The following is a 15933-nucleotide window of genomic DNA, read 5'->3' on the forward strand; positions in this document are numbered from 1 at the left end:
TTGATAATGATTTGCTGTGATATTTAACCAAATCAAACAATAACAGCCTTTTAATCATTTTATTCAAGAACATTTAAATTTCATAGGAGTCACAATAGCTCTTTCCACTGTTTTTACAGAACAATTTAATAAAATAAACAATAGAACAAATGATTAAGTTCACATTATTAATTTTGTGTGGTGATTGTGTGTTGACCTAATACAAGTTAGTGATTACTTTCAAACTGTCTTATGTCTCCTGAATGAGAAGAGCTGATGTTGATTCAAAACATTTGGTAAGTAATTAATATTAAAAAACTTAAAAGGAGTGGCAAAAACCCTATTCCTCTTAACATTTTAGAAACACACTTTAGCTGCCTTTAATGTTTGGATTTATGTAGGAAAATAACATTCAGCAGTTAAAAACAGGTTTAGAAGGGTATTTTTTTGTGTTTTTTTATACTTGGACAGGATATGGACGGTATTCATTTAAACAATGCATAAAAATGGATATGAACATGAGAACCCCTTGGAACAGCTTCATTACCTCAAATGTAAGCCCACAATGAACTATAAATGATATCTTTTAATATAAAAAAACTTGGTAAAAAATACTTATTTTAAACTGTACAGTCACCAAGTACACAGAATGATCACAACTTCAAACAGTTCTTCATTTGGCGTCTCCAGCGGCCTCAACTTTCGCCTAGAAACGAAGAATGGACTTATCTCAGACATACAACAAAAAACTGTATGCAATGAATAACCTTGGGAAGAAATGTAACTTGAAGTTATTTCCAAAAGAGGATAGAAAATAAGAAACCAACTATTTACGTATATTGAACTGCATCTAACCCCGTAGGCCTACTGTATTGTTATAGTGAAAATAATATTTTCTAAAGACCAGTTATTTTTGTGCAAATCAATTAAATTACATGCACTAATTTATGCCAGAAGCAAATAAATGACAGAACCCCAACACTATAACAGTGTAATAACAATTTCCACAGAACTGCTTGATTAATATCCTTCTACAATTCACACATAATTGAGTTGAGCGCCCATCAAATAAGCAATGCTTGTATGTACAGGTGGGCTGAATGAATCACATCCCCTAAGAGGTTGAATCCCCATCAAGGGGCAGTGTTTTTCCCCCCGGTAAGGGTAACTGATGTATTGCAGACAAAGGCATGTACAGCCTAAAGAGAAACCAAATCTAAACCCTAAGGGGCATTGGAAGAATCACATTGAATAGAGAGAGCAAACAGATCCTTTCAGGAAACAAACCTCAGCCTTGGCATCACCGTTCTCAGCGGCCTTCTTTCCCTTGACTGCCTTCTGAAGAAGAAAAAACACATTAGCCACTGACTGAAAGAGTAATTTTCTCTCCTCTCACTTCCTTCAAGATGTTATGCATCTTGTCAAATGCTCAGCAGTGCCAAAATTACTTGAGGCTTTCCCTCATGTGGCTGTAAAAAAAATAATAACAGGACAACTTCTGAGTTGATGCCAAAGGTCATGAATCAATAACGCTTAGGCTAAGGGTTAACACAACTGCTAATAAACTCTAGATGCAAAAACAGCACATACTTTAATAAGAAAAGACAGATGAAACAAACACTTAACATACTTTCGGTGCTGCCGCTTTTTTGGGTTTGGCAGCTGGTTTTGGCACAGGTCTCTGCCACAAACAAAAAAACAAGACAGTAATGAGGGTAAGTAACAATGAGTTTGCAATACAAAGAAATGTACAGATCCTAAAGTAGCCTATTTGAATGGTAATACTTACAGATGACAAACGTGCGGAACGTCTTGCAGGCTGAAGAAAGGAACACATTTTACATATCTAACCATGACTCACATACTACTATAACGATCCCACTTTAACAAACTACAACTTTTAACGCATAAGGAAGCCTTCATAAATAACGATTGCATAGATGTATCGGCAAATTATCATTCATAAGCAAATGTCATGCTTTATAACGCATTTCAAATGAGTAATGCCACATTTGACAAAGCACCCACCTTTTATAATCACCCTTTATGTATAAAATTGTGTTTACAAATGATCTGTGAAGCATTTATGTAGACCAAATTTCTCAAGACTTTATGAACATCCTATACAGCATTTGTAAGCTGTAGTTCAGTTAAAGTGTAACAATTATAAACACTAGTTAACAGATTAGAATTAACATTGTGAATACTTGTATGCATACCTCATCGCCCTTGGTAGCACTCTGAAAACAGTAGAAAAATGTTTAGAAACGGGGAGGAAATGGAATTCCTAAAGCACATTTTTAAATACGACGAATAATAAATAAATTCAGCTAATGTACCACAGTACTGCATATGCCTGGGTTGTAGAGCATAGGTTATCTTCAAAAAGTAAGGTAACTGGTGCGAATGTTATGTCCATTGTTGCCCTCATTCTATGTAGGGCCTCTTTGATCAAAATGAAGCATCACATTCCCAGAGAACATGCTGGGCTTTTGTATAATGTATATTTTGCATAACGGACTACATACACCACAGTGAGCGAGTTAGATACACATTTTTGATGACATACATTTCCACTGTTCTAGGCTACTTCTGACTTCGAAGGAATTCCCGCGCATATTCAAATTCAAATCTGTCCTGTCACAACAGTCGGGCGCGCTTGGCACTTCCTTTGTTTTGCGTCAATTCGCGCTCGACAGCCGTCAACAAGATGAAGTTCGCGCTCAATAAATGTACCGATCAACATTATTTCGACGAAGTTAATGCGGTTAAAGATTCAGTAATATGTTTTTTAAAAAATGTATAACTTTAAGGTTCAACGATAAACCTAATAGAAAATGTCATTGAAAAGCACATATGCTGTTTGTGCGTTCACAAAGATGCTAGCTAATGTAGGCTATGCAAAGATGGCAGCCTGCCTGACGTTGAAATTAGCAGGGCTGGGGAAATGACTGAAGTTAACGTCAACAACTCTAGTTAATGTTTGTTGGAGAAAAAAATGCATTGGCAATGATTTAGTATTTACTGGTAAAATAGAGGATTCATAAGATTGCATTTAAGCGTTGCGTCGGGTGCAAATGATTGAAAAACGACCAAGCATATTTTCCCACCAATTTTTGAGGCTCACTGATTCAAGCCTGTCTCAAACATGCCTAGAAAACTAGACACCGAGAAGTTCTAAACTACTCGAATGAATAGTTAGATGTATGAAATACAGCAGTTGAGCCCCGCGAGCTTCTTCACAACTTCCAAGAAGCACCTAGCGTGTGATGCACAAATCGTACTTAGGTTGAGTGAATGAACTCGTCATAGGTATGCTCAATGTAGGACGAATAACCTTAATAAATATGGTTAATATCTTTACACTTTATTTCTTATGTAATTGTCATTTTTTTAATACGGTTTATCTGATATATTGATGACTGCGTTGAGAGGACGACCCATTTTGCCGCCATTTCTAAACGACGACATACAGTACTGATGAAGAGACCAAATGCAATTTTAAAACGGCCAGATGCAAGCAAAAAAAATACAAATATATTTGTTAACCGGAAAATTAAGCATTCCTTACCTTTCTTTTAGGCATATTGATGATTGTTCGGGAATTGCTACACAATTCCTATTTTATTTTATGGAAGTTGTTGGGTCTCACTAAGCTCTTCTAGCCACGTTAGCAATGCAACAATGGTGAATGTAAAATAATGACCGAATGTAAAATATAAGATAGAAACCGGTTTGAACCAGTTTTTATATTTTGAAGTCAGACATTGGATGAAAACAAATCACGTGTTTGTGGGCGTCTCCATATTCTTAAAGAGAGAGTGCATAGAAAATACCACCGCTGTAAACGAGGTGGCGTGGTTTCTGCAGGATCTGCAGACTGCAGGAAAGACAGTACAGTATGAAGATATGGATAAACTGTTTCTCCAATAAAAATCCCCAATCACGCTTGTAGGCGACCGCGGCTAGCTAAACTCAGGCGCCGAAACACGTAATCGGGTCTAAGGTTCGTCTCGCGCGGAACTGCGCATTTGCAGGCAATCAAATCAAAGGTACCCCTTCCATTCAGTTGTGTCAGTTGGTCAATTTCACGAAGTTGGAGTAATAACATGCTCAACTACTTAATACATTGGGTTGTGCCTATATTTCGAGAAAATTAACAACCAAGGAATTATGTTTAACTTCTGTCATTGACTTCTATAACACCAAACCCCGACCTTGTCGGCTTGATCTGCTTCGCAAGCGTTCCCAGCAGTCTCGCGATGTTGTGCCTCTGTGTTTAGAAACTTTATGCCTGCAGTGTACATCACCCCGTCAATGATCCAAGCAAGATACAATATAAAAGGTTACCTATGTTACAAATAATACATTTGGATGTACAATTTGTTATGAATATAAGTAGCATAATGTACATTAAACTAAATGCACATAATCACGTTTATTCTGCAAGATAAAGAAACCTTGTAAAAATATAGTTTTCATGTTTTACATGTCAAATATGGGCATCCATGACCATAAAAGTTATTGCACAAAACATGCTTTGAAAATGTTACTTGACCAGTCCAGCACACATACACTATATATACAAAAGTACGTGGACACTCCTTCAAAATAGATTTTGGCTATTTCAGTCACAACCATTGCGAACAGGTGTATAAAAATGGAGCACATAGCCACACAATCACCATAGACAAACACTGGCAGTAGAATGGCCTTACTGAAGAGCTCAGTGACTTACAACATTGTACAACAATTGATCTGCTGTTATTGTGAAGTGGAAACGTCTAGGAGCAACAACGGCTGACAAATCACACTTCACCATCTGGCTGTCGGACGAACAAATCTGGGTTTGGCAGATGCCAGGAGTACGTTACCAGCCCCAAAATATTGTGCCAACTGTAAAGTTTGGAGAAATAATGGTCTGGGGAAGTTTTTCATGGTTCGGGCTAGGCCCCTTAGTTCCAGTGAAGGGAAATCTTAACACCACAGCATATGACATTCTAAACGAGTCTGTGCTTCCAACTTTGTGGCAACAGTTTGGGGGAAGCCTCTTTCCTGTTTCAGCATGACAATGCCCCCGTGCACAAAGCGGAGGTCCATACAGAAATGGTTTGTCGAGATCAGTGTGGAATAACTTGACTGTACAAAGCACTCACCGTAACCCCATCGAACGCCAACTGCCTGCCAGGCCGAATCGCCCAACATCAGTACCCAACCTCACTAATGCTCTTGTGGCTGAATGGAAGCAAATACATGCAGCAATGTTCCAACATCTAGTGGAAAGCCTTCCCAGAAGAGTGGAAGCTGTTACTGCAGCAAAGTTGGGGAATGAGATGTTCAACGATCAGGTGTCCACATACTTTTAGTCATGTAGTGTAGCTGGTGCTGTGGTAAATGGTGGTCTCCGATGTGTATCTCCTCTGGGAGTGAGTACTCTGATTCCATTGTGAATATCAATCCAAAGAGAATATCCATGGAATCCATTTGATGGACAGATTTTATAGAACTTATAGAATCATTAGCTCTTTACCAGACTTATCTTTTTATTAGACTTTGATCAGACTTAGAATACACACATAAATATCCCACATATAGCCCCATAGGGGTAAAATTACTCGTACAAAATAAGAAGTTTCAAACCACTCAGCCCTTTCGGGAAGAGATGGAGAGATGTGATTGCTCCCCCAATTCAAGATGGGGAGCATTGTGTTCCCCTCTTCATGCCAGAGCAGCTTGGCTGGATAAGTCAGTGAGGAAGGAGTCTCTCTTGTGCTGGAGTGCACCAAGGAAGTCCTGAACCCGTTCCTCTCGGCTGGCAGTGTAGTTGAGCAGTGCTTCCTGTCTCCTCTGGGCATCCAGGGGCTTTCCATTGCCGTGGTGCTGTAGGAGGTCTGCAACACAGGCCCGGTCTGCCTCATGCTGCTGTAGAGCCTGTCCCTCTCTGTGTTGATCTCTGGCTTTCTGCAGCATACATAGGGATCAGTCATTCAAGCAGTGTTCCACACAACACAGTAGTTTATTACAGGTATTCAGATGATCCTGCTAATGAATTCTCGCTCAATGCTGGAAATGCAACTTGAAATAATGTGCCAAACATCTGTGGCAAAAGTGCAAACGCGTTTAAAGGTTGGGTAAATATCGTACGGTGGAATGTATGTGGGGGATGAATGAAGGAAAGAGAGAGTTCATACCTGAAGAGGTCTGTGATTGAGCTGATACTGCAGAATGGCATCACACAGATTCCAGAAGGAGTACTCTGGCCACAGGACTGACTGGAACACTAAGCAGGAGTGGGACGTCTGCAGGATAGCACAGACAAAAAAAAATATTACATTTGTGACTGCAACATTCTATAAACATTGCACCCCACTGAATAATCCCCACAGGTAACACCAGACAGCCTACATTTACAAAGAACAAGTCACGAGGTAGTGGGAGAGGCAGCTAAACCAGAGGCTCCATTGTCTGTCACTGAAGTCACTGAACAGGAAGTAGGTCTTGTCCTTACCAAAGGATGCTAGGCAAGAGGCAAACCTCATTAGCATTCAACATCACGCTGGAAACAGCTAGCAAGGAGTGTCTTTGTCCTTACCTGCCACAGCAGGAAGTCACTGAGTCGCACCTCTCCAGACGTGCGAATGAGCAGATCAGGATTGGGGGAGTTACTGCTGTACAGACAATGACCCAGCAGGGCCTCCGACACATCACTGGACACAACAACCAAGACAAGACAATATTTATTTTACCTTTATTTAACCAGGTAGGCCAGTTGAGAACAAGTTCTCATTTACGACTGCGGCCTGGCCAAGATAAAGCAAAGCAGTGCGACAAAAAACAACAGAGTTACACGTGGGATAAACAAAAGTACAGTCAATAACACAATAGAAAAATATATATACTGTGTGTGCAAATGGAGTAAGGAGGTAAGGCAATACATAGGCCATAGTAGCAAAGTAATTCCAATTTAGAAAATTAACACTGGAGTGAAAGATATGCAGATGATGTGCAAGTAGAAATACTGGTGTGCAAAAGAGCAAAAAAAAGTTAATAAAAACAATATGGGGATGAGGTTGGTAGTTGGATGGGCTATTTACAGATGGACTGTGTACAGCTGCAGCGATCGGTAAGCTGCCCAGATAGCTGATGCTTGAAGTTAGTGAGAGAGTTAGAAGTCTCCAACTTCAGCGATTTTTGCAATTCGTTCCAGTCATTGGCAGCAGATGACCAGTGAGATATACAGTGGGGCAAAAAAGTATTTAGTCAGCCACCAATTGTGCAAGTTCTCCCACTTAAAAAGACGAGAGGCCTGTCATTTTCATCATAGGTGAATGGGTAAATGTATCGTGAGATTTTGAGTGAAAACCTCCTTCCATCAGCAAGGGCATTGAAGATGAAACGTGGCTGGGTCTTTCAGCATGACAATGATCCCAAACACACCGCCCGGGCAATGAAGGAGTGGCTACGTAAGAAGCATTTCAAGGTCCTGGAGTGGCTTAGCCAGTCTCCAGATCTCAACCCCATAGAAAATCTTTGGAGGGAGTTGAAAGTCCGTGTTGCCCAGCAACAGCCCCAAAACATTACTGCTCTAGAGGAGAGCTGCATGGAGGAATGGGCCAAAATACCAGCAACAGTGTGTGAACCTTGTAAAGACTTACAGAAAACGTTTGACCTCTGTCATTGCCAACAAAGGGTATATAACAAAGTATTGAGATAAGTATTTGGTCAATAACAAAAGTTTATTTTCCTCCATAATTTGCAAATAAATTCATTAAAAATCCTACAATGTGATTTTCTGGATTTTTTACCCTCATTTTGTCTGTCATGGTTGAAGTGTACCTATGATGAAAATTACAGGCCTCTCTCATCTTTTTAAGTCGGAGAACTTGCACAATTGGTGGCTGACTAAATACTTTTTTGCCCCACTGTACCTGCTGGAGTGCGTGCTATGGTTGGGTGTTGCTATGGTGACCAGTGAGCTGAGATAAGGCGGAGCTTTACCTAGCAAAGACTTATAGATGACCTGGAGACAGTGGGTTTGTGGCGACGAATATGTAGCGAGGGCCAGCCAACGAGAGCATACAGGTCGCAGTGGTGGGTGGTATATGGAGCTTTGGTGACAAAACGGATGGCATGGTGATAGACTGAATCCAGTTTGCTGAGTAGAGTGTTGGAGGCTATTTTGTAAATGACATTGCCAAAATCAAGGATCGGTAGGATAGTCAGTTTTATAAGGGTATGTTTGGCAGTGTGAGTGAAGGAGGCTTTGTTGCGAAATAGGAAGCCGAATTCTAGATTTAATTTTGGATTAGAGATGCTTAATATGAGTCTGGAAGGAGAGTTTATAGTCTAGCCAGACACCTAGGCATTTATTGTTGTCAGAACCGTCCAGAGTAGTGATGCTAGTCGGGCGGGCGCGGGCAGCGATCGATTGAAGAGCACGCATTTAGTTTTACTCGCATTTAAGAGCAGTTGGAGGCCACAGAAGGAGTGTTGTATGGCATTGAAACTCGTTTGGAGGTTTGTTAACACATTTGTCCAAAGGGCCAGATGTATACAGAATGGTATCGTCTGCGTAGAGGTGGATCAAGGATTCACCCGCAGCAAGAGCGACATCGTTGATATATTCAGAGAAAAGAGTCGGCCCGGAGAATTGAACGCTGTGGTACCCCCATAGAGACTGCCAGAGGTCCGGACAACAGGCCCTCCGATTTGACACACTGAACTCCATCTGGGAAGTAGTTGGTGAACCAGGCGATGCAGTAATTTGAGAAACAATAGAAACGCGCAGAAAACAAATCTCTGATAATGCAAATTGAACAATTACATTTGAGAGGGCCATGAATGCACTCTTATGTAATATTCCTCTTCTGAATCTCTGTTGAAGTAGTTTACCTGGATTTGATAAGTCCCTGCTCCACGCCCCAAGCCATCTCTCTGACGGCATTAGCGATTTCATGTCTTGAGGTGTAGGCAAAGCACACGTTCAGAAAGCATCTGTTGGCAAAAGAGGGTGGGCCGTTAATGAATTAGTTATTACAGCTGTAAGTAGCCACTCCTGAAGACATCTTAGATGACTGAACAGAAGCCCATGTGTTGTTTTATGCATAGAGAAATTGCATTGCATTATAAACAACTGAAGTCCAGCATCTGCAATAATCCTTGGTGCATTTGTCAAAAATGCAATGTTTTTCAGATGGCTGCACACAAGCTCACAGCCACCTCAGAGAAGTGAGGAGCAGCAGGATGATGAGGTGGCGATGCCTACTTGTTATGAGTCCTGGTGGCCACCACAGCCCGGGCTATGTGCTGCTGCAGGTCCAGAGGCAGTAGAGTCAGGTCTCCCAACACCCGAATACACACCCCATGCTTCTCCAGATTCTCCCTGGATTGGAAGAGAGCAGACATGACCAAGTCAGGGTGGCTTTTGGTCCCCTGCAGATGCTATTTTGAGAGGGATGTCTCCTGCAGCTACTCAGCTGGTTGTTGTATTTATAAGCCCATTCATTGCACAACAATTCTAAATGCAATCCCATGTAATATATATATATATATATAAACTGATAATTGAAGCGCGTGTCCCATTCAGCATTTAAGTGCAGGCAACAGGATATCAGCTATTCAACATGTAAGAGGGAGGCAGTACGCATTTTGAAAACATCCTTAAATTGTTTGAACGTCGCACACGGATTTGGCAGTCATTGTAAATAAGAATGTGTACTTAACTGACTTGCCAAGTTAAATAAAGGTAAAAAACTATATATAAAAAAAAGATTGCTGCAATGTAGCCTATAGGCAAAATCCGACCACGGAAACGTGGACACAATTATTTTACAAATACTTAATTGACAGCGCGCGATTTTCAAGTTTGGGGAAGCTTACAATTTATGCAACCATTTCTAGCAATTCTGATTTTCATATGCGCATTTTCGTGTTACAGTTTCATTTCAATAATAACGTTTTCGTTTCTCAAAATCAGTCACGTGTTTAAATCATACAACTCCAATTAAAAAAAGTATACTAATGCGAGAGCACCAGCCTCTGCCATATGGACACATTGATGATCCAAGAAACGAGCGCACTGAACTCATCGCCTAATCAACTAAGTAAAAATACATAGTCGACTAAATAAAAACATACAATATGACAGACACATTCATGTTCTTTCAAAGCACATTAATCTCTCTACTCAGACTGTCCTCCTGCCTCCCTTTCTATCTTCTAGATTTGAGCCATTGTAAAGTGCAACATTTGTATCAAACCAATCAACTGTGTCTGGCGGGAAGATTTCGCTAGTGAACTTGCAACATTTTATCAACCTATTCCAAGCCCGTTTCCCGCGCTAGTGAGCTCGGCCCAGACAGCTGTTTTTGCCTAAGGGAAAAGTGTTCAGGTATTTTATGAAGTTTCCACTGGTTATATGGGCTCATCAGATCCATAAAATGTTGCTCTTTCACACCGACGCTTGGTGATTATCGAGGGGGAGATTGTTCAAATAGCCTACCGTGAGGAACTATATTTTTAATAGGCTTCATTATCATTCGCAATGGATGTTTTAAAAAACGACTTCGTTGACTTTCCTGTATTTCCGTATGCGTCCATTGTATGCGTTCATTAGCAGGACAAAGAAACCAGACACATGCTCATCGCGCAAAAGAACATGACATTTTTTTTTTACTCAGAAATTATGTTCATGAAATGAACCAAAGCATGTTTCTCACAAGTGTAGCAGGTTGTAAACTCCGCAAATCGCGTTTCCACTTCCGTGAATGAGAACAGTAAATGACTAATTAATACATGCAGTAACAGAAATGTATGTAACCACATGACAGCGATTAACCGTACATTTACTACTGGTGACATACACAGCTTATACAAAACATTATGAACACCTGCTCTTTCCATGACAGACTGACCAAGTGAATCCAGATTAAAGTTATTATCCCTTATTGATGTCACTTGTTAAATCCACTTCAAATCAGTGTAGATGAAGGGGATGAGACAGGTTAAAGATATTTTTTTTTTTTGCAACTCAATATGAGGAATGTGTTCCTAATGTTTGGTGTACACATATGTAATGGGCAATTGCTAAAAAATAATAAACAATCAAAGGGCAAACAATTCACACAATAAAATGCTTAAGAATTTACGTGAGACAGCGGAGCCATTCTAGAAAGAGACTCTCCTTTATCTCCGACAAATACCCAACCCATTCTTCGTCTCAACATTTTCAATTATACCCAAGACACTTTATCTTCACACATATTTTAGATGCTATTCACTGACAACCGCAACTCAATAATCAGCTAAGCCTATTGCCCAAAAGCGCTGCCCAAATTGCAAATATGCCTACTAGCTTGTGATTTGAAACAATCCACAGCTATTTTCTAAAGAAGATAATGATCCTCAATTTCTCTGTGGCTAAGTCATGCTTTCTACTGAAGTATTTTGAATGATTTTATGAATTTCTGTATAGACAGAAGTAGTTTTTTTCCGTCACATTTGGATCCTCTCTCATAAGCTGCACTGTTTAGAATGGTGTTTTCCTGCAAATTCCATTTTGGCAAATGTTTCAAAATGACGTTTTATTGGCTGCTTCATTACAGGAGTTGCATGTCCTGTTAAGATGAATTATCATAATCTAAATGTCATTTCTGTTATTCTGAGCACCATGGGTTGATTCCCTAATGGTTTACGCACCCAATGCATATGGATCCGGCAAATCTCTGAAATGGCCGGTAAATTTACATTTTCCGTTGTCTGGCCCAAGTGAATTACTGAAACATCCTCCTTGTCGAGTTTTTAATTAAAGTGTCTGTAAAACACTTTCTGTGGAAAGATAACCCATCATTTAGCAGGTAGCTATGCTGCTTTCTCTCCCACTCGCTGGGACTCCCACACCTATGCATCTTTAATGGAAGCACTCTGGCTCCTCGGTTCTGACACTCACTGTTCTTGTAGAAGTCTGATGAACTTCTGCTTGGCCAGCTCCATCAGGCCGTCCACCTCGTCTTTAGACCGCTTGAAGTTCTCGATGCTGAAGGCGTACACAGTGACCTCATGGATGCTCAGGTTCAGGCACCAGCGTAGTGTCTAAAGGAAGGAGCCACCAAGGTTGATCATCAGTAAAGCCAACAGAGTAGTATGTATTTCTAATGTACTTGGTGACAGCCCTATACAAATGCATGTTATGATGGTAAATGGTGAAGAATATGGGTGAAGTGCATTTACCTACTTTTCTAAGACAATGTGAAAGCTCATGCAAAAGGGAAAGTATGAATGAGAACGACTATGATAGAAAGAACAATGACGACATCATGACACTGATGTCCCCTGGGAACCTCACCTCTGCCAGTTTGTCAAAACCCTGTGTGTGTCCCTCTTGGCGCTCCACATGACGCTTACGGGCATAGCGCCGGTTGCCATCCATGATAAAGGCCACATGTTTGGGCATCGGGCCAGCCTGGGAGAGACCAAGGAGGGGTGGATGGATTCCATACAGATAGAACCATATTACATATCATAAAAATGTGGTTGTGATTCATTCAAATATCCTCAGAAGGGATGCATTTGCAAATAGATCACCATACCTTCAGTATGTTGGCTGAGAGCTTCTCAATGAGGTTCAATTCACCTTCCCTTATCCACGACATATTGAAAAACTCTTGACACCCCTGTGGAGATGCATGCATTACATCTTATTACATACATTAGAGATACATATAAACAGACACCTATAAACAAGCAATTTATGAACATGGTTAGCCGTTAGGCTTGTCTGACAAATTCAGCAGTCGCTGGTTTGTATAGCCATGGGCTGCATTAGAAACAGTAGTGAGGGGTATGTAGCATAGTTACATATAGAGCACAGGCCTAGTTCAGTGGGGTGCATCAACAAACATAATGGCAGTGCATTCATTGACGTTAGTAGGATAAGGTGTGGTGGTTCCTTGCAATTTCCCTGACAAAGGACTTCAGAGGCCACTGCTTTCTAGTCTTGAGTTGTGCTACAGGGGCTTTTCACCACGTACCAGACGTACAGGGAGGTCTGAAATTATTGACACCCTTGATAAAGGTGAGCAGAACTGACTGTATAAAATTATTCAAACATGAGCTGTATTGTATGCTCCAAAACAATGATATAATTTTATACTAACACAATTGCTCAGAGAAAGAGATTTTGATTAAAAAGTCATATTTTTTTCTCAAAAAAGGTAGGGGTCAAAATGATTGACACCCCAGTTTTGAATACCGTTCAATACCTCAACTTGCAAGGATAATGGCACAGAGCCCTTTTCGGGGAGAACACATCGGGAGGGATCTTAGACCATTCCGCCATACAGAATCCTTCCAGATCCTTGATATCCTTTGTCTGCCCTCTTCAATAGAGCCCCACAGTGGAGGTGTCATAATACCCATAAAACCTAGCGGTCAAATAGGGAAATGGTTCTGAGAAAAAAGATTGGAACCATTTCAATGTTTGACCGCTAGGGTTTGGGGTATTATGACTCATACTGTGATACTCTATTCAAACCACAGGTTTTAAAATGGGGTTTAAGTCCAGAGACTAAGATGGCCATTGCAAAATATAGATTTTCTGGTCAATTAACCATTTCTTTGTGGATTTTGAAGTGTGGTTGTGATTATTGTCTTGCTGGAAGATTCACTTGCAGCCAAGTTTTAACCTCCTGGCAGAGGCAACCAGGTTTTGGGCTAAAATGTCCTGGTACTTGGTAAAGTTCAAGATGCTGTTGACCTTAACAGGGAAGCAGTGGAAGCAAAATAACCCCATAACATCAAAGATCCACCACCATATTTTACCGTAGTGGGTTATTTTCTGCTCATGCATTCTCATTTAGACACCAAATCCACCACTAGTGTGTGTGACCAAAGAGCTCTGTTTTCATGTCATCCAACAAATGTAAATGCCTGGAGTTTGCTAAACAGCACTGGTATTTGGATTGGAACCGGTGCATTGGTCCGATGACATGAAAATAGAGCTATTTGGTCATGCACCCACCAGTGGTGGGTTTGGGGTACTGTTGTCACGACACCCGAATTTCGAACTAGGTTTTTGCTCCAACCTTAAATCAGGCTTAATCAGGCTACCAAAACAAGCTCTCCAGGAACAGGGTTGGAGAGCCCTGCATTAATGAATCAATGAGTCATACAATCAATATGACTTTGTTTTTACCAATCTAACTGCATAACGGTAATAATTTATTTGAATTGTAAATCGCTATTGATAAACAGGGTAAATCAAGATGTAGTCTAGGCCTATTCACAATACAGGTGAATGCATATTCAATAGGAGTGTGTGCATGCATTGAATTATTGAGGGTTAAGGTTAGGTTAAAGGGTTAGGGTTTGCTAAAAGGGTTAAGGTTAGGCTTAGCTAACATGCAAAGTAGTTCAAAAGTAATAAGTAGTTGCTAAAATGCTGAAGTTGTCCATGATGAGATTCTAACACCCATCCACCTCGACCAACCCCCCTGCTTTCGTTTTTTCCTATCTTATGTAACCATACTAATTTGAGTGTCTTGGACTGACATCTAGTCTATGAGACCAGTCTGAGCTACTGGTATCTTCTTGCATTGTAAAGTGTTCTAGCCTGTAATTAACATTGTTTTGCTAACAGTTGCAACATTTTCTACATGCCATGTTGCATCATTCAAGTTTGTTCACCATAAGCATGGAGCTAGCAGCCAAGACTCCCAGTGAGTGCAGTGTTTCCTCAGGTCAGGCTAGAGTTAGCAATGAGTAAGTGAAGCAGGCACGATGCGCTCGTGCTATAAGGGGACATCAACTGCGCTGATAGACAGACTTGATCCTCTCTCAATCAGTAGATGACGTGACACAATTTATATAATTACTGAAACTTTTTTCATGTTCTAGTTTTTTTTTTAAAGTACTGACGTTTCCGTTTACCGTGCAACACTAGTTTGGCGTCAATTAGAATGCATGAGCAGTAAATAACCCCATACCTACTTGTTAAAATATGTTGGTAGACATCCACATCATCGGTAGTTTTTGTTGGAGGTTAACTGCCTTGCTCGGGGGCAGAACGACAGATTTGAACCTTGTCAGCTCTGGGATTCAATCCAGCAACATTTCTGTTAATGGCCCAACGCTTCTACCCACCAGGCTACCAAAACAAGTGTGTCAATCATTTTGAACCTTAGCTTTTGAGGGAAATCATGTAATTACTTGTTAAACAACCTTTCTTTCTCTGAGCAATTGTATTCGTATAATATAACTTACAAAACATGTTGAGCATACAATTGCCCAGTATTTAAATTATTTATTTTATAGTCATTTCTGCTGATCTTTATGGGTGTTAATGATTTCGGACTCCATTGAATCTGATTTGTTCTGATACATACGCCACTAGTCTACATGCATGCATGAATAAACGGGATATATTAACCAAATCATATTCTGAAAACTAGCTATATGATTATGCATCTCTGATTCATGTGGATCAGGTCTTGGATAGCTAGATAACGATATCATAGCTACTGTAGCTAGCTAGCTAACACAAACCGGACAGGGAGCGATAACCAATGATGAACACTGTTTGAAATGTACAAAGCAATTGCACTTTCACTAAAATGTTCGATTTCATTCATATTGTTGAAAGAGATCATGAATTATCAACATTATGAGCCGTATTTTTACATATTTCACATACCTTCCAACTCACAGTTTAAGATGACGTCCCCTTCCTTATTCGATGGAGTGACGTAATCAAAAGACTGACCACTTCCGCCTGGAACTGTTTGTACAGATTTCTCTGCATGTGGATTGACAGGAAGCTTATTCAGGTAAATTGGTGTTCTGGGGTTCGAATAGAATATTTAAATATTTACTGGATAGATTTCAAATTGGACTCAGTGCTATCCGGGATCTTGGGACGTCCCTACTCCCCACTGAAGTGGGATTTAAAATAGTTAAGGT

The 15933-nt window shown here is 40.4% G+C and overlaps 1 protein-coding gene across 3 annotated transcripts; it reads right to left on the reverse strand.

Moving 5' to 3' along the window:
- Nucleotides 1-45: 45 nt before the first annotated feature.
- dhdds (dehydrodolichyl diphosphate synthase) lies at nt 46-15809 on the reverse strand. Of its 3 annotated transcripts, none has more exons than XM_035750752.2 (14): nt 15668-15809; nt 12567-12650; nt 12323-12439; nt 11927-12069; nt 9245-9361; nt 8872-8973; nt 6572-6686; nt 6171-6278; nt 3551-5940; nt 2199-2219; nt 1769-1798; nt 1610-1660; nt 1267-1317; nt 46-685 (listed from the first exon to the last, which is right to left on the reverse strand). In XM_035750752.2, the coding sequence occupies exons 2-9, from the start codon at nt 12627-12629 to the stop codon at nt 5698-5700; spliced, it is 1008 nt and encodes a 335-aa protein (XP_035606645.1). In that variant the 5' UTR covers nt 12630-12650; nt 15668-15809; the 3' UTR covers nt 46-685; nt 1267-1317; nt 1610-1660; nt 1769-1798; nt 2199-2219; nt 3551-5697. The 3 variants fall into 3 exon arrangements, with proteins under 3 accessions (XP_035606645.1, XP_035606649.1, XP_035606646.1); XM_035750756.2 differs by having other exon boundaries at nt 15680-15803; XM_035750753.2 differs by lacking the exon at nt 15668-15809 and adding an exon at nt 14965-15133.
- Nucleotides 15810-15933: the final 124 nt, after the last annotated feature.

Source organism: Oncorhynchus keta, chromosome 34 (assembly GCF_023373465.1).
Source record: "Oncorhynchus keta strain PuntledgeMale-10-30-2019 chromosome 34, Oket_V2, whole genome shotgun sequence".
Lineage (NCBI taxonomy): Eukaryota > Metazoa > Chordata > Actinopteri > Salmoniformes > Salmonidae > Oncorhynchus > Oncorhynchus keta.

What these genes read in the sequence shown, in the direction of transcription:
- dhdds (XM_035750752.2), bottom strand. Translation starts at nt 12,629, where the DNA reads ATGTCGTGGATAAGGGAAGGTGAATTGAACCTCATTGAGAAGCTCTCA. An exon ending in GCCACCAGGACTCATAACAA is followed by an intron (nt 8,974 to 9,244) that starts GTAGGCATCGCC and finishes TTTTGCCAACAG; the next exon opens with ATGCTTTCTGAACGTGTGCT. An exon ending in TCAATCACAGACCTCTTCAG is followed by an intron (nt 5,941 to 6,170) that starts GTATGAACTCTC and finishes TGTATGCTGCAG; the next exon opens with AAAGCCAGAGATCAACACAG.